General features: G+C 43.2%; 1 protein-coding gene across 1 annotated transcript; it reads right to left on the minus strand.

The window, feature by feature from the left end:
- Window positions 1-848: 848 nt before the first annotated feature.
- Window positions 849-26,910, minus strand: LOC308382043 (RALY RNA binding protein like; the record flags this gene model as incomplete). The annotated part of the gene is made up of 9 exons (XM_080859726.1): window positions 849-1,240; window positions 1,724-1,761; window positions 2,012-2,181; window positions 3,108-3,224; window positions 3,644-3,843; window positions 6,176-6,223; window positions 6,333-6,408; window positions 17,050-17,323; window positions 26,809-26,910. The coding sequence occupies 8 exons, from the start codon at window positions 26,908-26,910 to the stop codon at window positions 1,729-1,731; spliced, it is 1,020 nt and encodes a 339-aa protein (XP_080715852.1). The 3' UTR covers window positions 849-1,240; window positions 1,724-1,728.

The following is a 26,910-nucleotide window of genomic DNA, read 5'->3' on the forward strand; positions in this document are numbered from 1 at the left end:
CACACTGCTGTAGCAGTGTCACCTGTCATAAAATTATTCAAAAAATACAATTAAATTATTTGAAAAAGCTCTGCTGACCCGCTGTACTCAAGAGTATGACTGTCTGTTGGTGATTAAAAACAGGCCATCTGCACCACCACTGATGAGCCTTCATTTTTCCTTTCAGATTTTCTTGCAGAGACTCTCAAGGACACACATTTTTAATGAGTAGAACAAAACGCTCTAGGGATGATGCCCTGAGGTTTTCACAGTGTAATTGCACGCCTTTTTACTCAATTGGAGGGCAAATCCAGTGTGCACCTTGCATTTTATTAGACCTTTGTGTTGTGTGTTTTGGCTTTTTAAAATACTCTTGATAGATCTGGTCAGACTAAGTCAGGTCCTGTCATACTGCTGGCTACTCTGTACTTGTACAAAGAAAAGTGTTTCGCCATGGAGGTCGAGCCTCTACCTTACATTTAAGACACATATACACAACACATTCAGTCCCAGTTGAAGTCCCACATGATTCAAAAAAATAAATCCATACATTTAAAGTGGGTCCAAATAGCATCTTTTGCGTCATTTTGATGTTAACATCTACTCTGCGGACATCCATGTATCAATGGAAGAACCTAATTGCTTCATAGCATTGTAAGGGAATGATTTCCCTTGGCTGATATAACTTGTGGTTCAGGTCTTGTCTGCATTTGGTTGTACAACAATATTTGAGAAGATTGGCGTACAATCTAATATTCTGGAGATAAATGACAGAGAATATTTGGCTCATGATGGTTTGCGTTTCATAACAAAACAGCCCATGGAAAAAGAGTATTCACACAGTTCTGAGGTTTAACTTTTTAATCATTAATAGTAACAGATTATTATGAGAGACATTAAATATTTCCTCTTGAAAATCTTACAATAGAAAAAAAAGACACAAGAGCAGAAACAAAACAAATATTTGTGAGCACGTTTGTCCTCTTTCTGGACATCAAAAATACAGAAAAAAATACATTTTGTATGGGATAAGCAAAACTTTAATAGTAGCTGAGCACACAGTCACAGAAGAAAAATGTAAAATAAACACACCATCTGCTGTCAGTGGGTTTAGTATAGGATTCCCAATTTCGGAATGTCTGGCTGGGTGTAAATTTCTCCTAAAACCTTCCTTTATTCTCCACACTCCTGTCAAGGTCCAACATGCATGCAGACTTACTGACAACCTTTTCCCCTAAATGCCTTCATTATCTTCAATGATCTAAAAAGGAAAGAGAGCATATACATATTATGAGTAAAAGGGAAATGTTAACATAATGATAACAAAGGTCACAATAAATGTTTCTTTCCATACAAATGTTCAGAATCATTGGGCATTGCGAGCTTTCTAGAAACGGTGGAGTACAGACACCATTCGTAGTTGCCAGAGCAAATTACATATGTCTGTTTGGCAGATGGTGGAGGGCAGGGGAAGGGAGTTTCATTACCACCCAGACAGATCCATGTCAAGATGGATGTTTTTCAAAAAAGCCTTTCTGCCACTGAGCCCTGCAGGTGAGTGCCATGCCACTGAGAAATACAGGGCATGGTAAATCACACCTAGAAATAGTGCTGGACTACGACACTATTTTATCTCCTTGCAAACAGAATAATTTGTCTCCATATCTGTGATGGTGTTTTTGTGTGGTAATATGACAAAGATGTGATTAAAGTACTATGCATGCTACACATCCAATAAACTAACCTCTTTCAATTGTCTATGTCCGATATATGGTTCTCCACCTGGAAACAACAGAAAAATATAGCAATTGTGTTTTTGCTCAGAAAGAGGCAAATTCCTGCACAAGATACCTAACATTTGTATGATGCACACCATCCTTGAGTTCTATGAAGACAAACTGATTATGCTGTGCTGGTGTGGGTTCACAGTCGGAGGGCTGCCCCATGGCCCTCTGATAATCCCATTAAACTAATGCATTCTCACAGCATGAAATAACTGGAGCATTGAGGTGGGAAGAAAAACAACAATTACCATATCACTGCTGCCCTCGTCATCATAGTCCCCCCTGCAAACATCCTCCATCTCCTCCGTCTCTCCCTCCAGATGCCCCAGCTCCACGTCGTCTCCTGAATGTTCTGCCGAGTCTGAAATACGCCGGTCATGGAGTGACTGATAGGTGTCATCACGCTTCCTCTGAGACTCTGAGAGGAGTGGAAAAGTACCAGGTCAAAAAATTGTGAAAATGACTCCAGTGACCAAAATGATGATGAGTGAATGAATGAGACAGAGAAAAATAGAGATAGAGAGAGAGAGAGAGAGAGAGAGAGAGAGAGAGAGAGAGAGTCCTGGGTAAGAGAGAGACAGAGGGAGGGAGAGAGAGTACTGGGTAAGAGAGAGAGAGGGGGAGGGAGAGAGAGGGAGAGAGAGAGACCGAGAGAGAACTGGGTAAGAGAGAGAAAGAGATGGAGGGAGAAAGAAGGAGAGAGAGAGAGAGAGAGTACTGGGTAAGAGAGAGAGAGGGGGAGGGAGAGAGAGGGAGAGAGTACTGGGTAAGAGAGAGAAAGAGATGGAGGGAGAAAGAAGGAGAGAGAGAGAGAGAGTACTGGGTAAGAGAGAGAGAGTGAAGGAGAGAGAGACAGAGGGAGAGAGAGAGTACTGGGTAAGAGAGAGAGAGAGAGAGAGTACTGGGTAAGAGAGAGAGAAAGAGAAAGAAAGAGAGAAAGGATGTGAGTGTGAAGAAGTAAGAAAAAGAGCAGAAGTACAGAGAGAGCACCAGAGAAGGAGAAAGAAGGTGTGGGAGAGAGAGAAGGAGAAATAGGTGTGGGAGAGAGAGAAGGAGAGGGGGAGAGAGAGAAGGAGAAATAGGTGTGGGAGAGTGTGTGGGCAGCGGGAGCTCTATAATCAGACACACAATTATGGAGCAGCCTGTCAGAAATCAGCAGCGATGGGAAGAAAGAGAACAGAACAGTGAAGTGCAGTTACAAAAGAAACACCAGCAGAACCCAGCCAGAAGAAAAACAGCCCAGTGTCTGGAACACAGTGACCTTCTGCTTCTTACTTTTTCCATCTAGCACTCAGAGACCTCCAGCCTGCTCCATAATGGATGCTCCATCTCTTCCTCGCTCACCTGCATCCACGCAGTGCTGCTGTCTCTCCATCTTCTCCAGCCGGCCCAGTAAGGAGTCAATCTTGGTCTTGATCTGAGAGAGCTCCCGCTTGATGGTCAGGAGCTGATCTTTCTTCACTGTGAGCACCCAAAAAAAGACAACAGAATAGGAAGCCTTGTTGGCAATTTGGTGACATGATGGTGTAATAACGGCCCATGTTATCTATTCTGTGACAGCTATTCTGATGTTCAATAAGAGTGGAGATGGTGAATGTCTCTTATAATGAGGGTGGAAGGGATGTTGTCAGCTCGACGAATCACACAAATATAATGGTTATATTTTTTAAGGGAAACACACAAGAATGCCAAATGATGCCTAGATTTAAGGAGAATGAAATGGAGGGGTGTCATTTTCATTAGAAAAGCCAACACCGCAACTTGCTTTCTATTGCCAATTGCTTGTGACAAATCATCAGACCACGAGGGCATCGGCAGCGATGGTTTAAAACAGAGAGATGAGGGGGACATTCACATCTTGCACACAGTGCTAGACCTACGCCTGGGGCCTGTTTCTGTGGAACCACAGCTTAGCTGTTTGACAGAAGAAGAGATGGAGGAAGAGGTAGAAGAGGAGGAGGAAGTCCTGGAGGGGAGAGATGTTTTGACCCGTCGCACGGAGGGGGGCACCAAACGAGTGCGCTTGACAGGGATCACAGCCCGAGGGTGCTGAGCCAGCCGCCTGTGGAAGTCAAATAATCTGTTGGAAGTAGAGAGAGGAGGGGGATAGCGCTTTGGTGGGATGGACAAGCATACAAAAATGAACCGTCACCTTCAGGGCGAGAGATTTCGAACAACACTGTGAAGGCGGAAATATTCTCCCTTTGGAATTTTAGCTGATAGTTGAAAACATTATTAAGAAAAGCTAAACACAGAGAGTTCTGGCACGATATTTAATGGCGTTTGACAAGTGAGGATTGGGTGTTTAATTACCTCATGAATAACACCGCCAGAGGGATAATAAAATGTTTCCTTGAGAAGTCCAAACCCTCTTTGCTTAATGCAGAATAAATGAGGTCAAGTCTGACCACAGAACGTGAAAGATGAGCTTGCTGTGATGTGCTGTTGTTGCCATGATAATGCTGTATCTGCTCATCTGGCCCTGCGGTAAAACTCCAAGAAGGGCACTAGAATGTTACTTTCCCCCTCTTTCGAAAAGCATAACTAGCCTTTTGGCATCCGCATTCACGGTCGCACACTAAATTCCCAGGGAAACGCATAAAAGGCAGCGTTAAATAAGATGTGAGAAAACAAACGCATGAAAGCGTCAAATGAAAGATGGATGCCTTTTTCTTGCCTGGCCTATTACTACCCTGGGGCCAATCTGAGTCTATATTACTGTCTCGGAGGGAGGGCTCGTGTCATTAGCCTGAACAGAATGAAGACACTGGCTGTAGGTATAAATGCAGTAAATCAGACTGAAAATGTTCCAAATGTCAAATGTCCCTTTGTTACAGTAATGTACTGGAAAAATACAGGACTTCTGATGAAAAAGGGTTATGTTCTAATCACCATAACATGCGGTAGGTCATTACCAATCCCAAGCCACTGCTGAGTCGTTAGGAAACAGGATGCCTTACTGAAAACTAGATATTCACAAGCACATACAAGGACAATGTTGAAACAAAATGTTGCATGTTTGTATGTATGCATGTTTCACTATTTACTCAGTCATTGTTCATGTAACAATGCATTTAAATAATAAGTATTAGTGTGTTAGCTTAGCTACCTATAACCCAGTATGCCACCCAGCTGCTGGTGCAAACCTTGGTGAGTTCCTGCCTTGACTACTGCAACGCCCTCCTAACGGGCCTGCCGGCTTGCGTGGTGAAACCACTACAGATGATCCAGAATGCGGCGGCGCGTCTGGTGTTCAACCAACCAAAGAGGGCACATGCCACCCCGCTACTCATTGAGCTCCACTGGCTGCCGGTAGCCGTTCGCATTAAGTTCAAGTCACTTATGCTTGCCTACAGAGTGCTTGCTGGTTCTGCTCCAACCTACCTAAATGCTCTTGGAAGGACAAATGTTACACCCAGGATGCTGCGCTCATCTAGTGAGCGTCGTCTGGCACTGCCGCCTGTGTAAGCACGGCAATCCAGGCTATTCTCATTTGTACTTCCACGTTGGTGGACGAACTGCCTAGCACTACCAGAGCAGGGGCGTCCCTCTCTACCTTCAAGAAGCTCTTGAAGACCCAACACCTTAGAGAGCACCTCCCTTCCTAACTGGCACCTTGGCTTTACTTGCACTTAAGCAATGACAGACCCGCACTTCTTTTTCTTTCTATGCCATTTTCTATTTCTTAAAAAAAAAGCAGTATTTATTGTTACACCAGGTTTTATTGCTCTTAGCTTAACTGTTCTCTCCCTTGTACGTTGCTTTGGACAAAAGCGTCTGCTAAATGACTAAATGTAAATGTAAATGTAAAACATTCAAAAGTCTCACCCAAACCTACCAGCACCTTCCACTTATGGCTAATAAAGCACCCATATCAGGCTTTATACGCCCTGTGTATTACTCCAAATGAAAAAAATATAAAATGGCTCGCGCTGTGCTAATTGCCTCGACTCATACATAAAATTGTATTACTGGAACTAATAACTTATTTTGGCACGGGCCCGCTGCTTTTAGAATGGCTTTCTACCCTTTCAAGATTATTCATCACCTTCACACGCCACCAAGGGTGCATATTAATAATGCTGAAGGGGCTACAGTGCCATAAAATGAATAGTAGTGGCTGAGTGAGTGATGGAGGGGCTGGAGCCCTATTACCATGTGCCATTTAAATGTCGCCTTCCGAGTGAGAGGAAGTGGAGAAAAACTGTGACATGTCCATAAAAGGAGAATACACGGCATACTTAATTCACTACTGAGTCATCCAAAGCCTCATTCGCGAATTAAGAAGACTATTATTTTTTTTCAATTATGTATGACGACACTTTTTAACAAATGAATGCTTAAACTTACCCGGCTTCCCTGGATCATTTTTGGGGGATGTATTGGACAATGCTATAACATGGACTACGCACCTGTTGTAGAAGTCATCTGAGTAGTAGTCGTAGTCAAACTCATATCCACTGTTGACACAAAACAAATCAAAATCAGAGGCCAAGGAAAGCTATGCAGACCGACAGGAGAATCTGCCATCATATTTCTTTCATAAGGATGAGTCATGCCATCGCTCACCTGTATAAAGAGGGTAGTGGTCGTTTGGAGCCTATCTTGGCCCTATAAGGTCTGGGCTCCCCGGCCATGTTAATGTCTGTCAGAAAAAACATGCCAGTTTTACTCTCTTTACTTTACTAATCAAATACAAATGTATCTAGTATCTGCTTTTTTTTGCCCAAAATAAGTTATAGTCCTGTGAAAATCCAAACACATTCGTATAAGGTCTAATTAGGATAAGCAGTTCTTCAGTGTTTGGGAACATGTCTGCCCATGTCATTCTTAGATCCCGCCGGGAAGCTGGACATCATGTCATCCCTGGGATACTACAAACATGATCTCTCATGTCAGCTCCACAGTAAAGGAAGTTGTGGCCCACATTGTTCAAGATTTTGCAAGACATCCAAGTTAAGTTACTCTACCTTAGTCCAAGTACTGTCCTTTAGTTTACTGACTTAAAATAAAACAAGCGATGACTGGTGAGACAGCCTCAAACACCTTAGTGATATCATTGCCCCTTAGAAAGGAAAGTACAGCTGATTAAAAGCGATTAATTAGCCTGACATAATTAACTTGGCTGCCACCTCCCACACTGTAGGCCTGTTGGGTTTCATAACACACCAGTGAACACTCTCTCTCACTGTAGCACACACGGCACACAGCAAGCTAAGAACATCAGACGAGAGCTGGTGACATCAGAGCCTAGGGGACTGCTTTTAGACCTCACAGAAACACTAGCCTAGCTAGTCACACTCTATCTCACTGTTGAGTGAACAGGAGGGTTTTGTAAATGGGTATTGGTCTCTCAGCTTCTCTGCATCGTGACTGGGTTGAACTCTCAACAGGGCAGGATTTTGAGGCAACACGTAAAATGGTCATGTACATGACTGACACCATTTTCAATTCATCATCATTTCGGGACACAGTTATACAATTCAACCGGATGGGAACTTTTCGTGTTTTGCAGCTAACTAAAAAAAAGCACCTTTTGACTCAAGCACACACTTTCCAACAATAACCAAAATAGCAATAGTGTTACTTGACGTGGTCGTTCCAGTTCCACTCTTTTCCATAGCTGGGAGAGATGCCCCCTCCCCCCCCCCCCCCCTTTGACAGAAGCTTTTGCCACCATCACAGAAACACAGTGATGGAAAACTAACGTGAGCAGACACCAGCATCATCCCTCAGCTTATATGACAGGAGGCTCACATTTGTTATGCAGCGATTGTATCAGTGCTAGCCCTTTTCCTCCCTTCTGCCTGGCTCCACACACACACACACACACACACACACACACACACACACACACACACAATCCCTATCTCTCTATATCCATGCAAGCCAAGGTTCTTTTGAAAGTCAGGGACAAGACAGCGAAAGAGAGAGAGAGAGAGAGAGACTGAGAGAGAATTTTTGACAGACAGCCGAAGTGAAAGTTGATGCTTTAAAACCATTACTGGCACTTTCTGCCTGTACTCTAATCACCACAGGAAGAGACAGCTGCGTGTAATGATGGAGTTGAGGAATGGGAGGATAATGCATCGCTTCACAGAACAGGTCACATAACTTCACTTAGTGTGACAACTCTGCAGCACAGAGAGAAGATATTTCCTCACTGCCCCATTAAAAGAGTTTTAAATATGAACCCAGTCGCTCTTGATGTCCTGTTGGGAGGACTGGGCAAGGACACTCGTGTGATGCCAGACAGTCTGACGGCCAGCCAGGGGTGGGGGAGTAAAGAAGAGTAGAAAAGAAGGTTAGACCATGTGGATGCTATTTATGAACTATATGCACAGACAGATATGAAGGCAGATAGATTAAATGATCTGATAGGTAGAACCTAAGCTGTGTCTATTACCGAACATTTGCGAAGAACACTGCAATACAGTGCACTGCAATACAGTGCACTTAACTCCGTTTAGGGTGAGTAGTGCCCATCATTTTACACTGCATTTGTTACCGTTTGCAGTGCGCCACCCGGGTCTATAAAAAAAAAATCTATAAAATCACATTTTTGCATGAACCTTGACACTTAGATGTACTCCCTGACACCTTAGCAGATGTGCTAGGGACAGACATTAGCACCAATGGGTTTTTAGCCTCCTTGCTAGCACACACACGTCAACCACGCCTGAGGGTGCAAGTTTGTGTCCTAGATGAGGTTACACTTCTCTATGGGGAAGTCAAACACACTCAAATGTCCTCCTTAGAAAGGCCCTGAGCTCCGTTTGGGCCATATGAAGTGCACTGTTCTGATAATAAAAAAAGCTTTCGATCCAATAGCTACATATCAACAGGTCATAAACGCAGATGGCCTACACGGTTCGTGAGTGCCTCTGTCTAGTGCTGAGGTGATGATTGAAGTCAATTCAGAGTCATCACTGATGTCACTGACCACCTGCCAATTTTGAATCAGCACGCTTCGGGTCCATATTCAGTGGGATCTATCCAACCATTGTGGGCTGCACAAGTGGCACGCTAACAGGGGGAAAAAATACCAGCAACTGAATTACTACCTCAAGTCCTCTCAAGGGATCATCCAAAACGCACGTCTGTGAACAGAACCAGAGAGATCTTGCAATCAGTTTGTGTAAAATTGGGAATTAATCATTATTTCAGTGCAGGTGAAAGCACGTAGCGGGCGTCTGCATTAGCAGCTGCTCTTGAATTATCAAAGAACATTAAGAGGTGGCACTTCAGAGGGGATACAACGCTGAGAGCCCCAAAGCCACTGCTCTTACAGCGCGATAACAATCAGTACCCACAAGCTCTCTGCATAATGTGTGTGAGTGCGCATGTGTCTAACGCTCTCTGTGCTTACCTATGTGGTCGTGTGCACATCTGTGTGTGTGTGTGTGTGTGTGTGTGTGTGTGCGCGTGCAAGCGCGTGAATCTGCATGTGTACATGCGTATGTGTGAGGTACACCTGTTTGTGTCTGTGTACATGTACTCATAGGTACATTTGAAAGGTGCATAAATGACATGTGCATAGGAGGGAAACAAGTAGGATGGAAATTTCATCAAACCTGAAATGGAATCGTCTTGATGGGATACATCCCCTGACAGCCTCCGACAGAGTACATTAAAAAAAGAGGAACCGTCACTGCGAGTGGCCAAATCTCAGCAGGGACAATGGAACCATCACTGTGTGGGCACAACTGACAGGTCTTTGACAGTGGGACAACCTCTCCACAGCATCGCCGTGACAACTTTGATGTTCCCAGAGGAGCTTGTGTGACAGAGCCACGGGCAACGAGGGTGCAGGACAAGATGAGAGGAATCACAAAGATGTTGAGAGGAAGAATTGGGTGTCTTGGACACATCCACTCCATGACTCTAGTTTGTTCACTGATTCTCAGAGGTTATACGTGATGTGGTGAGAATCACAGACAAACAAATACATCGAGGTAAAATATGTATCTTTACATGGGTGGGAATTGCCAACAATACAATACCATCACAAAATGTGGGCCACGATACAATGTTATTGCGATTCCTTACATTTCACAAATATTGCAATTAGATTCTGTGACACATCACGATTTGTTTCTCCCATATGTTATGTTTTGTAGAATGGTAGTCTCTGCAACCATCTTGGCATGGTCAATTTGTGACCGTAAAACCCCTGACTTTTCCCAATTTCCGCTGTGACACAAGAAAACTAAAATGTCTTGTGCAATCTGGACTTCATAAGCAATGTTACCAGAGTAGACGGATGTATTAAAATAATATTGAAAACATATAAATAAATAAATATTGAGATACTTGGTGCCACTATATCAGTATAATATTGTGCTGATTACGTCGGCCGATAATATTGCAATACTACTCTGTATCATTTCCTTTACGTGTGAAATATCAATAATCAGTCAAAACAACACTATAAGCCTTTTACTTAAGGTGCAATACACAGTTAATGGGTGCAGATTAGATTATTAGACCTTTAAAAGGATTTACAATGCATACAGGTCTGAAATGACAAGGTTTCGTGATGGCACACTGAGTACTCAAATGTTTTCAAACCCTGCAGACATTCAGAATTTCTATGTGGAGTAGCTAAGAAGGAAAGACTGACTACTGCCAGATTTTGCATTAATATAGGAGAAGTGCCTTTTGAAAAGGAACTGCAGAAATTGTGAGGAGGATGTTCAATGAGTACTAAAAAATATCACTTCCAAAAACAATACAATTGTGCTATTCACTAATGATTTTGATATATGTTGTTTGCAGTGGTGATTTCAAGGCTATCTGTATATCATCACGCGTATTCTCTCAACTGTAAGCAATGTCCGTCCCAGATTTTCTGAATTAAGGGCACAGTAACTGGCCAGGTTGATTTAGTCTCTGCATCAGATGTTGCACGTATAACAGTATGCAAGTTCTAGCAGTTACAATGAAAACATTGTTACGGGCAAAACGACAATTTCCTCTGGATCTAAGGAAACCAGGTCCACTGACCATAATATCCGATCCCAAAGGCTTAATTTACATGCCTTCCCCCGTCATATCTCTTTGATCATGATGTAACCAAGCGACCCGCGCATGCAACAGTCTGAAACACTGCAAGTCTTGGAGTTATGCCATACCCACTTATGGTCCGAAGCTTGTGCGAGTCTGTATCTATAAAGTGTAGGCTACATCAATATGGGATTGCCTTTTACAAGAGTTTTCACAAGTCTTTTAAAATGCATCTACAGAAACACTTGAACTCATTAACACTGGTATCGGGAGTAGCCTATTAAAACTCCTAACTTAGTAGTTTTGAGTGAATTGTCATTCCAATAGTGGGCCATCTTAACAAGAGGATTGAACGACTTCTGCGCCTCTCTCTTCTTATCGAGGAAGTGCGTAGGATACAAAAATGCGATTTGGGGGCAAAGGAACGCAAACTCGCGCCTGACACAAATAGAATGTAGTCCACAACCACGACATCATAATTGGTTCCACATTATAGTGGTAAAGAAGACAAATATAAAATAATGTTGTTTTTGTAAGCATACAAAGAACATTTTACTTGCATTCACCAACTTTTATCAACAACGACTTATTGCTGCATGTAGCCTAATTAACTTTCTTTTTCGTCAATTATTGTCATCTCTTTGTATTCATTTATTTTCTACGTCATTTCAATTTCAAGCATCATCATTCATTTACGTTTCGCATCACGATACTCACATCGCTGATTGCGACGCTTGCCTTTATACATCGTAGTGTGATACTTGTCCAGTTTCATGCGTTCCGTCGTCAACAGACCTCTTCCTTTTCCTAAAATAGATTCTCTTCGGTCAGATGCAGCGGTAAGACACTCCAGGCGATACCACTTTCCTCCAATTCTAGGGGGTGCTGTTTTAACCCCACAGCCACAGGCCTAATTCAATTGAAGACTCAATTGAATTCAATTCAAGACTCAACTAGACTACATTATACTAACCAACATGCCAAGCATGCATTATCATTTTATTGTATTGCTCCTCTTGTTTCTCTTGTAGCCTACAAAGTCCTGGTGGTAGAAATAGAAAATGTTATCGAGATATGAGCCATATACTCAGATTCAAGTCCCAGTCCTTGAGACAAGACAGGATTTCCCTCACAAAAGGGACTGGGACTTCCGAGTACTTTTCAGTTTTCCAAATTTGAAAAAAATGTAAAAGCCGTAAAGGATAACATTGTGATTTCACATTGTGATTTCACTTAAAAGTGCTTTCAGGGAGAGTCTAGAGAAGACAGACAGAAAGGGAGTTCACTGACCCTAGAGTTGAAGCCAAGAATCTCACATAGCATGAGAACTTGCCTGTTAAAGTTCAGTGGCAACACTTGCAGCAACAGTAAGGAGTTTTGGTCTACAACTAGCGAGCTAACCACCTAAAAGGCATGCTGAAACTTGGCAAACACCAATACACTGGTACTGCATAAAGCTTGCTAGCATGCTAACTGGTGTCTTTTGGGAATATTGTTTGCAATGCTCTGCTGTGAAATCTTTTCTTGCATTTTGGCTAAAGTGAATTTGAAGATGATACCAAAACTAGACATCAGAGAGTTTGCATCAGATTGTTACATACTGTTGCTTGAACCTAACTTATGGCCAGGTCTTTAGCGCCATCTAGTGTTTATAAGTTATCCAGATAGAAGTCACATAGAGTTCAAGTTATTTGACAGTAATTAGGAATTGCATTAAGATGTAAATATTAATGGAATGATCGTATACACTGGAATGAAATAATGCTCCACCTATTTATTCTAGAAAAACGGCATATTGATTCGTTCATATTCTCATATCTAGGCTTTAATACCATACATTAAGTTCATATAGATGCACAGCGTAGTGCTAATTGTGTTCCATACATCTATCATGATTGAGTGGCACAAAGAATTTACAGAACTGCCATTCATTCAGTACAAACGAATGGAAGCTGTAAGTCACTGCACGCCATGCTGCAATACCAACCACAGCCACAGCATGGTGCTAAAAGACCACAAGAGTTGAATTTCAAGTTCCCTGTCTGAACCATGTTTACCATGGAGTGATGCCAGGCACCCATTTCTACAAATGCATGATTTGTCTTTGCCCTTATCTCTTAAGCTCGCTATATTCTTTTTTTGTTTATTTATTAATGCATTTATTGAATACTAAAGTAGGTGTTGGAATGCAACCTGTGGTTATGATTAGACTGACCTGCCATTTTAAAGCACCTGAGAGCACCTGACTACTGAGCGGCACCATGAGCAGGGAATATGAAGAAGTTGCATTGCCCTGATATCTTCAGGTTTCTGCACCCGAATGGTTCATGCAGTTTGTCGTATCTCTACATTCCTTCCCAGCGTAGAGGCCACCACTCTAATCGGAGTCATAAGGATGCAGAGTGATGCCCTGCCCTGGCTGCCAGTATCAGACTGACTGAAGCAAAACGGGCTGTCTGAGTCTCTCCTGGAGAAATTAAAACCCACTGAAGCAGGAAAGCCGCTATCCACCTGGCATCCGCAACGGCGTGATGACACCCATATAGACCCGTATGTTGTAGCCCCTTCACAGCTGAAAGCTCTGCTGCACTTGATTGTGTGGCTTGTGGCATGAGGAAATGCTCAATATTTGCTTGAGAGGCACAACATTATGTGTGTGTGGGTGTGTGTGTGTGTGTGTGTGTGTGTGTGTATGTGTGTATGTGTGTGTGTGTGTGTGTGCGCGTGTGTGTGTGTGTGTGTGTGTGTGTGTGTGTGTGCATTGAAGGAGTTGCAGATCAGGATTAAAGATCAGGGTTGATAATGAAAATAATAATGACAATAGGATACTAAAACTTGGACTGTTTCGAAATCGAATCAGAGACACGGGTGAATCTGCTGAGTGAAACCTTCCTCTCTCCCTTGATGCGCATTATTGCAAGAAAAAAGCCTATTTCCTGATTGATCATTCTCCGACTCTTCATCAATCTTTGGTAAAAGAATAATGACCAACACATGTATGTGTATGTGTGTGTGCTTGTGTCTATGAGATATAGCCTAACTGGTCTTTTGCCGTCACCTAAAAAGAAGACAACAAATGCTACAATAATGTCAGTTGCTTCTCAATATTTGCTTCTCCATATAATTTCAAAGCTTTAAGTGTGAATGGCCAGTTCATCAGTGGCTAAATGAATACTACAGCCTCCTTCTATAATTTCAGTCTTCCACTTTCCAATTTGTTATCTGAGCATTCACTGACAGGTAAAATGAAGGTCCTTTGTCTGAGTGGCTCTCCCCATGTAGAGATGATTCACCCTTAGCTATCACTGCTCCACTAAGAGCTCAACTTTAATGACTCAGAGGACAGCGGGTCCAACCCAGTGTTGGGTGTCTGACTCATGCCAGAATTCAGTAGCGCAACAGATGTTCCAAATTGAAAAGAAACAGAAGGGAATATATCAGATGCGCCATTCTAGCTTCTTCTTCACATTCAACAGGGTTACAGGGCAGAGAGGGGTTTTATTTTTCATAAAGGAGACGCAACTTTAATCAATAAATAATAGTGGGGATTTGCTGAGGAGCTTACGGCAACCTGAATGCGATGCACCCTGAATCCCTCATCTCACCACCCCTCGCCACCCTCCCTTCAGACCTTCATAAATAAAATACTCAGGGCTCTGTGGTATTTGATTTCATTCATTTGGTTTCAATCTTTCACTACAGTAATAAGCCTCAACCTGTTGAATTCGTATTTTTAGTCAGACTCAGCAGCCTTCTGTTTACAGACTGTTTACATGGTTTCATTCAGCAGAACTTCTTGTCCATGTGATTCAAATTAATGTATCTTATCTCTTTCAAGTGACTTAAGACACATTCATATATTAAGTCACTTGAAACTAGTTAATAATAAAAACGTGATTCACAATCACACCTTGAGAAAACATGCCACAGTATGACAATGAGTCAGGTACACAATATCCCAGATAAAAGGTGATAATCCAAATGCACTGTGTTAGGCAAGAGTCATGAAGAAAACTGAAGTACCGAGTTGAAAGTCTGCTCGCTTCTTAAAGGTGCAGTCTGCGATTCTAATGCCAAATTCACGTAATTGCTCGGCACAATCCTCTAGCTCTCTGTTCAGTGTGCGCACTTACAAAAACCCCCAGTGTTCGTTCGTGGCTCTGTAAATGTGAAACAAACATGTTGGCTCAGACCAAGCCACAAGCAATCCCGACCAATCAACGCAGTGCTTCAGGAGCACAAAAGGCAGGGGTGTAAATTTGATTGACTGATAAGCTCAAATATAAACAACCTTTTGTGAAACTGAAACCAAATCGCTGACAGCATCTTTAAGCAAGGCAGGGCAGACAGCACACACACTTCAACAGCAGGGGGCGCTGTCTGAGGGCAGGTGTGTTGATTACATAGGCACAGACACTTATTAGTAAAGTAATAAGCCTCAACCTTTTGAATTCGTATTTTTAGTCGATGGCAGAGTGTTGCATAAATGTGCTAATTATAGACACCAAACAGTTCTGATGTCACAGTAATGTGGGGGGGGGGGGGGGGGGGGCGGGGGCATAACAGGGCAGGCACTATCCATCACTGCATTCATACACAGTCCTCTGTAGTATAAGCTGTTTAGATCCTAAGGGCCCTACGTGAATATAAACTCTGGGGGCAATCATGTACTATAGGAGGGCATCAGGTGGGTCCATGTAAATGAGGGGCTAAAATAGCTATGATTTACACTGCTTTGCAAATACAGAGAGACCTGCACATGTGGCCAGAAGTAAACAAATACAGAGAGACCTGCACATGTGGTCAGAAGTAAACAAATACAGAGAGACCTGGGCCTGTTCGGCGTACAACTGAAGCTAAGATAATTAATTTAGCTCGCAACTGGAGATTAACTAGCTCGCTAAATGAGAACAGGCCAAGCCGGTCTGGCGACGGGCGCTAATTTATTTTAACCTCAAGTTAATTTATCTCGTCAGCTAAATTGCGCGTGCACGTCTTGCTTCAAAAGGCAAGAAAGGTCGATCCCCAAAACCATGATTTTTTTTGAAAGGTACAATGGTCTAAACTCAAAGAAAAAGACTCATTTTTTTCTCCGCTAAGGCGGGATATGACCATAAACGCGTTATGAAGAATTCAAGACCATAATCATGTCAAAATTCATCACTGTCGCGACTGCAACAGCATTAAAGAAACTGTCCATAGGCTGTATAAGTAGTGATATCTTTGCAGCTTTGGTGCAGCGGGCAGAGCGTAGGGCTTGCATGCAGATAATCGCCGGTTCGATTCCCTTCACCTTCGTTGGAATTGTAGTTTTAAATCGCTTTGAATAAAACCGTCTGCTAAATGACTAAATGAAAATGTATTAATAAGAAATTCAATAAATTGAAGCAATGCAAATAAATTGTGTTTCTTTCTTTCTTCTTATCATTCAACCACCTTACCATCCACATCCACCATCCACCACTGCACAAAAACTAGACACGTTTGCAAAACTAAACGTTTGCAATGATGTCAGTTAAAGTAGGTTAAACAACTTTAGCCAAATCTCCGTAATGGTGATGGGTTATGTGCTCAAATTTCCTGGGATCAAAGAAAACGTTAGTATTCATGTGCAAACTAAAAATCACGTCTCAGGCTGAGCATGAAAGTTATTTCTGGTTTATCAACTGTACCAATGAATGTCATATAATTATGAGTGCTTTTTTCTCCGCATCGCCGACATTACAAAAATAGAAGACATTCAATGTTAGACGGTGGTGTATGCAATAAATGACTCGAGAAGGTCTTTTAAATTAATTATTCCTTGTCGGGTGGATCGGTAGCACTCATACAAGAACTCATCATGATGGAAAAATGGATCTTCTTGGCGATCGCAAAGAACTCTTCCTACGCTAATCAAACTATTAACCTTGTCAATGGGATCCCTCCTTTTGGCGTGGGTGTGGCAAGTTTAGCCAGCTAAACTTTGCTTAGCCTGTCCTGGAGCAGGCTAGGGCTAAGCGATTAATTACCATGGAAATTGAGCAAAAGTTGCTTCGCCGAATCCGCTTAAACGGTGTTGTCTTTTTTTAGCCTGGAGTTTAGCTCGCTAAACCGCTTAGCGAGTGTCGCCGAATAGTACCCTGCACATGTGGTCAGAAGTAAACAAATACAGAGAGACCTGCACATGTGGTCAGAAGTAAACAAATACAAAGAGACCTGCACATGTGGTCAGAAGTAAACAAATACAGAGAGACCTGCACATGTGGTCAGAAGTAAACAACACCAAAGGGAACATTACCCAGGGGCTGGCCAGCGATGATCCTGGCATTCTCCCCAGCGACTGCGAGGCGGGCATTTCTCTCACTGACATACTGAATGAAAGCGTAGCCCTTGTGCACGGAGCAGCCGATGATCCTGCCATATTTGGCAAAGATGACCTCAATGTCCGTCTTCTTGACCACCGCTGTGTTGAGGTTGCCAATGAAGACTCTGGAATTGAGGGAGCGCGGGTCGGTCTTGTTGGTCACGTTGCTGGTCTGAGTTTTACCGGTCATCCTCCTCAGCCTGCCGGCCTAACGGTCAAGCACACACAGAAACACACACAGTCAAACATGCAAGTAAGTGCACGCACGCACACACGCACACACACACACACACAAGCACACACACACACACAAGATTAGACTCCATTAGGCTAAAAAGAGATCCTCAGTACTGAACATTACCCTAGCAGTAATCAAAATGATTTCTGAAAATAGTAAACTGAATAAAATAATTTGCCCTGGGTGAATAGTACGCAAAGCCCAAATAGCAGAGTATGGAACTAAGATTTGCAACAGAAAGGACTTTTGTATTATAAGCCTCACCAATCTCACCTCACTTTGGCTTTAAAGTAACAGTATGCAACAATTATACTTCAGGATTAGGGTTAGGATAAGCAGTTTTACCTTAAAATAACAGCTTGAAAAAAATTGGGGCGCTAATGACTTTTAATATGGAGAATCGCCTCCGTGCCATACAAGGGCCCAGAGGCTTATAACTGCTAAATGTAAGATTGCCTGACACCGCCCGGCTTTCTACTGTCTGCCGAACAAGTAGGTAGCTTATTTTCCGTCTTGTGTTGCACTTGCTTGATGTTTGACTGTGTTAGGACAGTTGTTGAGTAACTAGTTTGTCATAATGTCAAAGTCAGCACATTTAAGAGATTTCGTTAGTTTTACCCGCTAGCATATCGTTAGCTAATAGCAATTGATTCGGAATGCTTATTTAAGACGACACTTTGAAAAAACACGTCTTCACTTGTCTCCATGAAGGAGATCCAATCTATGTGTGGATGGAAAGCTTGCTCCATGAAAGGTGGGCTCATTTTCTGACAACGCCCCAATGGACTTGGCCACTTAATTTCCCATTTCTTTACCACACAAGTCCAGAACTCTCTCTTTAGAGAGTGCACCACCTCTTTGACTGAGCTGGTAAGCTCACTACCGATCAATAAATTGTCCATTGTCCAAAATGGAGGAACAAAGCTTTCCTGTTTCCGCCTTACCAAAGTGGCTAATCAATAGAGTCGATAGATTAGCAAAGCATCGGACAGGTGTTCTTGTTCAAATGACCCTCTCATATAGAAATATGCAGATCGATGCGGGATGTGCTTGTCAGATTCGTAGGCCACATCAGAGTTAGCCAGCCTGCCACATCAGCTGTCAGTTCCATTCTGTTTCCTGGCTTGACATATAGAGTGATAACGTGTATACAAGGGTAACGGAGGAGAAACAAGACAACCTTAACCTGCTCAAAGGCGCTTGCAGAATATTGCCGTGTGTGTATTGGTACCTGAATCTAAAAATCTAAAGGAGTGACTTGCACACGATCAAAACAATCTTTTTAATTTGACCTATCCATCTTCGAGACAATCCCTCTTACTTCCTCTCTCTCTCCCTCACACACACGCGACATGGTGCGCACACACACACACACACACACACTCACACACACACGGGACAAACGGTGCACACACACTCACGACACAAGGCACACACACACGACACACGGTGCACACACACACACACAACACGAGACACACGGTTCACACACACAAAACACGGTGCGCACACACACACAAACACACACATTGACATGCTATGAAGTGCTCTGACAGAATTCCCTGTTCACTCCCCACTGACAAATCCTTTGTGTCTCTCATCACTCATGTAGTCAGTGACTCACAGAGACCTTGCTCTTCCATGTGGTAACAGCAATAGCCTCACCTCTCTTTGCAGAACAGTGACAAGTGTGACAGAACAAACACCACGCTGACATTTCAATTCTCCCTCTCCTGCTTCACCTCTCCTCTCATTCTCTCTCTCTTCCTCTCCTCTCATTCTCTCTCTCTCCCTCTCCTCTCATTCTCTCGCTCTCCCTCTCCTCTCATTCTCTCTCTCTCCCTCTCCTCTCATTCTCTCTCTCTCCCTCTCCTGCTCTCTCTCTCTCTCTCCCTCTCCTGCTCTCTCTCTCTCTCTCCCTCTCCTGCTTCACCTCTCCTCTCATTCTCTCTCTCTCTCCCTCTCCTCTCATTCTCTCTCTCTCTCCCTCTCCTCTCATTCTCTCTCTCTCTCTCTCTCCCTCTCCTGCTTCACCTCTCCTCTCATTCTCTCTCTCTCCCTCTCCTCTCATTCTCTCTCTCTCCCTCTCCTCTCATTCTCTCTCTCTCTCTCTCTCTCCCTCTCCTGCTTCACCTCTCCTCATTCTCTCTCTCTCGCGCTCTTTCTCCCTCTCCTCTCCTGCTCTGTCTCATTCTCATTCTCTCTCTCTCTCTCCTGCTCTCTCTCTTCCCTCTCCTCTCCTGCTCTCTCTCATTCTCTCTCTCTCCCTCTCCTGCTCTCTCTCTCTCATTCTCTCTCTCTCTCTCCCTCTCCCTCTCCTGCTCTCTCTCCGCCTCTACACAAACTCTACCACGGCACAATCTTCACAATCATCAGACTCTTTGATCAGCTCTTCACTTGGTTCAAACTCTCTCTCTCTCTCTCTCTATGTGTGTGTGTGTGTGTGTGTGTATGTGTGTGTGTGTGTATATGTGTGTGTGTGTGTGTGTGTGTGTGTGTGTGTGTATGTGTGTGTGTGTGTGTATATGTGTGTGTGTGTGTGTATATGTGTGTGTGTGTGTGTGTGTGTGTGTGTGTGTGTGTTCCTTTGTTATCTGTCCAAAAAAAAAAGGAACCATACCCTTTTTCCTCACCACAATTTATATTTTACAAATCTGGGCAAAAACCTCCCCAAAAGTCCCTACACTGTTTTTTTCATTCGTCTTTTATACATTATATTTTCTCCTGTAACGTTACTGCCTTACGTTCGCACATTAAGACGGGTTTGAACATACCGTACTAATTAATCCCGATCAAAACTTCCTATTCATTCCAAGAGCTTTCATTATTTGATTAATGAGACCCAGCAGGAGCACTGTGAGATGTTTTATACGAGGTGTTTGAGGACACCAAACGGTTACTAATATTCTGAGAGGAATTAGGACTACCGCACATTAGAATTTTCATTCTCAGTACTGACCCATTTCATTCCATCATAAGCCTCTCTGCGTATCAAATATGTCCTGGACTGTTTTCATAACATATTTTTTCACTAGATATTTCAAGTAGAACATTTTCATAGGTGGGGGCTTTAAGCAGATGATTGAGTCTAAAACTACCTCTAGTGTTGATGTCCCATGTACAGGCCAACCTTTGTATTCTTCCTTTCAAGACCCTCTGTACCTGTACCCAAATATCAATGTACTGTACTTCAACAGATCTTTTAATAAGAGAGACACAACTAAACACAGTCCCTTTCGCCAACAGCTCTTTTAATAAGAGAGACACAACTAAACACAGTCCCTTCCGCCAACGGCTCTTTTAATTAGAGACACAACTAAACACAGTCCCTTCCGCCAACGGCTCTCGTGGAAGCCTCCATCACACCAATGAGCTGGCCTGTGGCCCAGTGAAATCCATCACCGGCGGTTCATGGGAATCAGTAACGTGATTTGCTGTCTTCATTTATTATCAGGCAAGGGGGTTGGCACATGCACTCACTCATACCTCCATTCATGCTTTATGGTCATAATAAATGAACTTGGACCATAAATGGCAGCAGCAGACTTTTCGTGGTGTTGCGTGTTACAATGTAAATCAAGATTTTCTCCCCCCCCAATAAAACTGACCACAACTGCTTTCATCTGACAATCTTAAGTCACAGGAGCTGAGAAAGAGAGGTCCTCCACCACCGTAAAGCTAACAATAATAAAAAACGTCACGCTCAGCAGTATTTCACTAACGAAAGCAACGTGCCATTAGAGAGAGAAAACCCAGTCTTCTAGAAGGCTTTATTTTTTTTAAACTCGGAGGGGAAAAGTGGAGAACAAAAGTTCAAAGTGATTCGTACGATATTTATGAGGCCTCTGAACCTCAAAGCCGTTTCCATGGCCTTGACATGCGAGGCTTGAATGTGGGCAATGTGTTTTTGAGGTTCACTGCATCCACGTTCACCTTCACTTTTGGACGTGGGCGGACAAAAAAACAGAAAAGCGCCTGCACGTCTTGACAAAAAATCTGATGTTTCGCTTTGTGTTGAGTCGGCACTCAAGGGGTTATTCTCTGGCTGTCTTTCCCGGAGAAGACAGAAAAGAATTCTGTGCACATCTCTGTGCATGCGTTTCTGTGCCGTCTATCTCAGTAGCTGTCAGAGGCTTTGAACTGGTACTGTCAGTATCCTTGCACTGTGTACACAGAAGTGTAAGCGCAGTAAGCACTTTAGAGCAGCCTCTGCTACAGGCGGGCGTTCTTCTTTTGCGATCAGCAGAAAAAAATAAATCATGAGGCGTCTTTGACATAGTGTACCAGGCACTGCATCTGTAAGAAGAGGATGCAGGGTGAGGCCAGAGTCGTGCTGCAGTATGCCTGCCGTGCTAGGACAGAGGTCAAAGGTCAAAAGTCAAAGGTCAAGAGCACTTTTAAATGTCAGAGAATACTCTGTAAAGGTTAGGAGGCTTTTATACTACTAGCAGGTTTAGAAGACTTCTGTGTATTGCCACTGAGATTTGTCCTCTGTTTTTGCTAGACTTAAGGGCAACTGGACATGCTATTTTAAGTAATGCAGCAAGACGCGGTGAGGCTTTCACAGGCACCTCCATTTCTCTTGCTATGCACTGTGAACAGTGTGATTTATAAGGATCATGAAAACATTTCAGATAACATGCTCATTTGTTGCATTCAATGCTATTTCAATCAATCAATCAATCACCCATTTAAATCAATACATCAATCACATTTCAGTCTAATAATGTTAGTCTACTAAGATCATCCTCCACCCTTATTCATAATATTTCTCAAGTTAATTCATTAAAAGTAAATTTAGTTGAGTTAATTTACAGAGCTATGATTAATGAGCTATGATAGACAGTCGCTTCAAACTGAAGCTCAAACTGAGCCCCATCGTATTTGAGTCAGAGCTGCTCTATAGGTGGATGAGGCCTGATCTAGAAGCTGAGTGATGGGACAGGCTTGAGGCAGGGCCAGTTTATTTATGTAGCACATTTCATACAGAGGGGCAATTCAATGTGCTTTACATACATATAAAAGCAAAAGAAACATCCAAAGGTGAAAAATAAATAAAAATAAAGACAATAACAATACAAGATTAAAAATGTATTTAAAATAAAAATAAAATTGAAACGCATATATAATTGGTTAAGACAATTTCGCAAAGCACATAAAATAGAATAAAAAGTGGAAGTAGCCCCGATTGTGTGTTAATCTGTTCGGAACACAGAGTAGGGAACCATAGAGCCAAAGCCTGACTGAGTAGGAAACCATAGAGCAAAAGCCTGACTAGAGAACCATAGCGCAAAAGCCTGACTAGAATCCTTTAAACATTGAGCACACCTCCCGCAGTCCTGTCATCACTCCCCCTACTCAACTCCTCACATCACCCCAGTCGCCATCTTGGCTCTGCGCGTCTGCTTCGACTCTTGACAGAGTTCATCCATAAACATGACTAGCTGCTGAAGCGGGTGTGAGCGGGAGAAGGCTGACATGGTGACGCTCTCTTGGGAATGCGCCTGCGAGCTCCACAGCCTCAGATTCCTGGAGCGGGCTTCAACTCTTTTATTAAAAACCCACATTAAGCCCGTTTTGGAGTTCGACAGTAAAGCATGAGCGGGAGGCTTAGGTTACTCTAGCAGCGATCATTTAAAGACGTGTCAGTAAAAAAACTAAAGAATGTGGAACTGTGGAATGCTTGTTTGAGGCTACTGCATTGGTCGTCAATATCAGTCTTCTCTCTCTCTCTCTCTCCCTCACACACACATTCTCTCACACACACACACACACACATTCCCAAACACACACACGCTGTGGACAGCGACTATAAATATGGCCAGGGCTGAGGATCTGCGGTTCAATTTATAACGGCTGTGCCGGAGACCTGCCCCAAACAGGAAGAGCTGTGCCAACGTCTATACATCACCAGCCCAGCCCAGCCCAGCAGACCCACAGAACTGGCTCCCACATCATACTAATCCACCTATTACTCCACAGCTCAGAAAAACCTACACGCCGAGCCTCGGGTGCTTGGCGGAGGACAGCGCAGCTGACAATAATACACCCAAAATGACTCCCGGGCTGCTTTTAATACGAATAACGACTGGACAAAGCCACGCTCAGAAGTGAGAATGAGTCAGTGAAATTGAGCCGAAGTATATGGATAAACAGAAAGCTTTTACATTACAGAGATCCATTGGTGGACCGTTACATCAGTAAACCATTGTGAAACTAAATAGACAGCACAAAGCCTTCTTTGAGGTTAACTAATGTGATTACCAATGAAGGCGCTGCTGAAGTTTGGCCGCTTAAGGAGACGAAGATCTGTTTGAGAATGGGTGTGTTTGTGTGCAGTTTCACATGTATACGTGAATGGATTGAGTAAAAGGAAAAAAGAATCACACAGATGGCTGAAAAAAAACCTGAGAGGGAAAAACTGACAGGTGTTATAAATGTGGAGTTAATGGATTTGAGTTGAGTGTGTGAGGTATTAACAGGGCATCTGCTTCTGGTACACCACCGCAAGACAAACAGAGACAGAGAGAAAAAGCAACTGCATGCTAAACTAATCTTTGCACTTCCCCTCCTGCTGTGTGTGTATGAGTTAATGTCAGTCCATACTATACCAGTAGAGAGAAAGAGAGAGAGAGCAGAGAGGAGGGGAGACAAAGTGAGAGAGACAGATGGAATCTATCCACTAATGCACAAAAGGGGAGTACAGCGTGTCAGAGTCAGGTCTTGTCCTGGACCCAAACTGTGTTCTCCTCCTTTAGCAACACGTATCATGTTTTTTGTCTGCAAACTCTCACCATGAGGTTCTAACTCAAAGTCAACCCACTTTGCACATCCTGGTGCAGTGGTTTGGCATCTGTGGTCTGTATGAGTTAATGTCAGTCCATACTATACCAGTATTTATTTTTTAAAGCAAGTACATTAGGGCACACACAGGGCCTGGAATCACTTTTGAAGGTTTATCAATTCACCAAAAGAATAATCTCATAACTTATATCTTTTCCATCCAGTTTTACAGTCTGACAAAGCTTCTCCATTTCCAGCTTTCATGATGAAACAGCAGTTTCTTTAAGGCTGCTTCTAATGCCTGCAGCCAAATGCTACCTGTGAGCAATATATATTTGCAAAGATAATAACAAGACTGAACAAACTGTAACTGTGGTATCTCTTTAAAACTGCACTTGCCCCCCACAGTATATCACACACTTCACACCCCATGCCTCTCATGACATCCTGCAGATAACAGCAAGCTGGCATTTCTCAATAACTCCAACTCCCCTCGCACTGTTATGCCAAACATAGCCCCAATTAGGTTGGTCACATTAGCTGAGAGCAATTAACAGATAACACCATATGCAACAGATTTTATAGCTGGCAAAGGCCAGTCGGCTTAATGGTGAGACCAGACACGGAACCACAGAGAACAACACATCAATACAGGCAGGAAAGTGGCTTGATTTCAGTTCATCTTGAGCCACAGGCATCTGTCCATGGTCCTGAAATAGATCCTCCCTTCATGACCGTTCCGTGGCTCATGATGCCTCTCTCCGAGGTTCTGAGGTCAAATTCCAACACAGACCCCTTCCAGTGTTAATGCAACAACAACAAAAACAGAAGAAGAAAGAAACCCTGATTACGGAAATTGTACGGCCATTACAAGGTAACTTTATGCCAGTGACTTAAACAGCACACCAACCCCAGCTGGCATCTTAATGCAATGTAACCATCTCTGGGGTTTTTCCAGTCTGATGAACCAGGATTAGTGCTCAATAAGGCAAAACCACTTTATCATGGGAGCCAATGGTAAAGCATCAGACCCCTAGGCCCCATGACTTAATGGGGTTTAAGAAACAACGCTGGCACGTCTTCAACAGTGACTGACTGCAAGTGCCATTCCCTTCCTCTTCACACTCCATTGAAAGCCATCCTCTCCATAGTCTGTAGTAATCAAAACACAATAGAATCCAGTCACGGGGAATGGCAAGCACGTAAAGTGCTCTTGGTGTGAAGCCTAATTGGCAATGTTCCTGTAACTAAATGAAGAAATTGGGTGCTTTCCCCCCGTCTCCTGACGGTGTTCGTTTGATTCTCTAGCGCACGTATTTCTTATTTACATTCCTTCTCACTTGCTCACGTACACAAACACACACTCAAAAGAGACAGGCAATGACAGAGAGAGAGAGAGAGAGAGAGAGAGAGAGAGAGAGAGAGAGAGAGAGAAAGGGACAGAGGAAGGAAGGAGTAGGAAGGAAGAGATGAACAGAATGAGAGCCCACTCAAATGATGTATGATGGGGAATTGTCTCCACACTACATCCCAGGTCTTTGCTGTGTGTGTGTGTGTGTGTGTCTGTGTGCAAGAGAGAGAGAGAGAGAGAGAGAGAGAGAGAGAGAGAGAGAGAGAGAGAGAGAGAAAGAGAGAGAGAGCAGAGAGGAGGGGAGAGAGAGAGAGAGAGAGAAAGGGACAGAGGAAGGAAGGAGTAGGAAGGAAGAGATGAACAGAATGAGAGCCCACTCAAATGATGTATGATGGGGAATTGTCTCCACACTACATCCCAGGTCTTTGCTGTGTGTGTGTGTGTGTGTGTCTGTGTGCAAGAGAGAGAGAGAGAGAGAGAGAGAGAGAGAGAGAGAGAGAGAGAGAGAGAGAAAGAGAGAGAGAGCAGAGAGGAGGGGAGACAAAGTGAGAGAGACGGATGGAATCTATCCACTAATGCACAAAAGGGGAGTACAACGTGTCAGAGTCAGGTCTTGTCCTGGACCCAAACTGTGTTCTCCTCCTTTAGCAACACGTATCATGTTTTTTGTCTGCAAACTCTCACCATGAGGTTCTAACTCAAAGTCAACCCACTTTGCACATCCTGGTGCAGTGGTTTGGCATCTGTGGTCCTCTAGTCTATATCCTTACAGTTCATTATCACCCCTTCCCTGTTTACCATTTAGTTGCTCTGCTAATACAGAATTTAAGATAAATTGTGGTAAACTTGCAGCAAATGACCAAATACTGACTAATTACTCTGTCTTACTCACGAATACATGTTATAACTCACAGTCAGGTATTGGGTTACATTGTTTTGCATGTATACGGAAATACTAACATGACTTGTACACAAGGAAGTGACCTCGTCTGCGTGTGTCGTAAAAAGGAATTTGAATGGAAACCAATTACGAGCTTTCTTGCTTTAAAATTAAAGAGAACAGAAGTCAGCAGTGCTCCTTCAACTACACAGCGCCGCAGAGAGCGGATCATCAAAATCAGTCAGAAAACCAAAACGGCACCAGAATGTAAGCTTTGTCAAAAATGCAAGTCGATAGCGCGCACAAGTATCCTACGACTGTCTCTACAACCTGCCTTAACGGCGAATATTATATTTGAAGAGAAAGATCAGCATTCAAATAAAAGAGGAGGAAATCGTTTGGAACCAGAGTTGAAACAAAACGGGAAAGTAAAACACTCACCGTGTGGAAGCAGGGAGGACGGTTTTGGACAACACCGGTGCTTAATTGAAAAGGAAGCACCGACTCTTTCCGTCCCTCAACTGCTGCTCCTGACCGTATCAT

The sequence above is a fragment of the Sprattus sprattus genome (genome assembly GCF_963457725.1).
Source record: "Sprattus sprattus genome assembly, chromosome: 20".
Classification (NCBI taxonomy): Eukaryota; Metazoa; Chordata; class Actinopteri; order Clupeiformes; family Clupeidae; genus Sprattus; species Sprattus sprattus.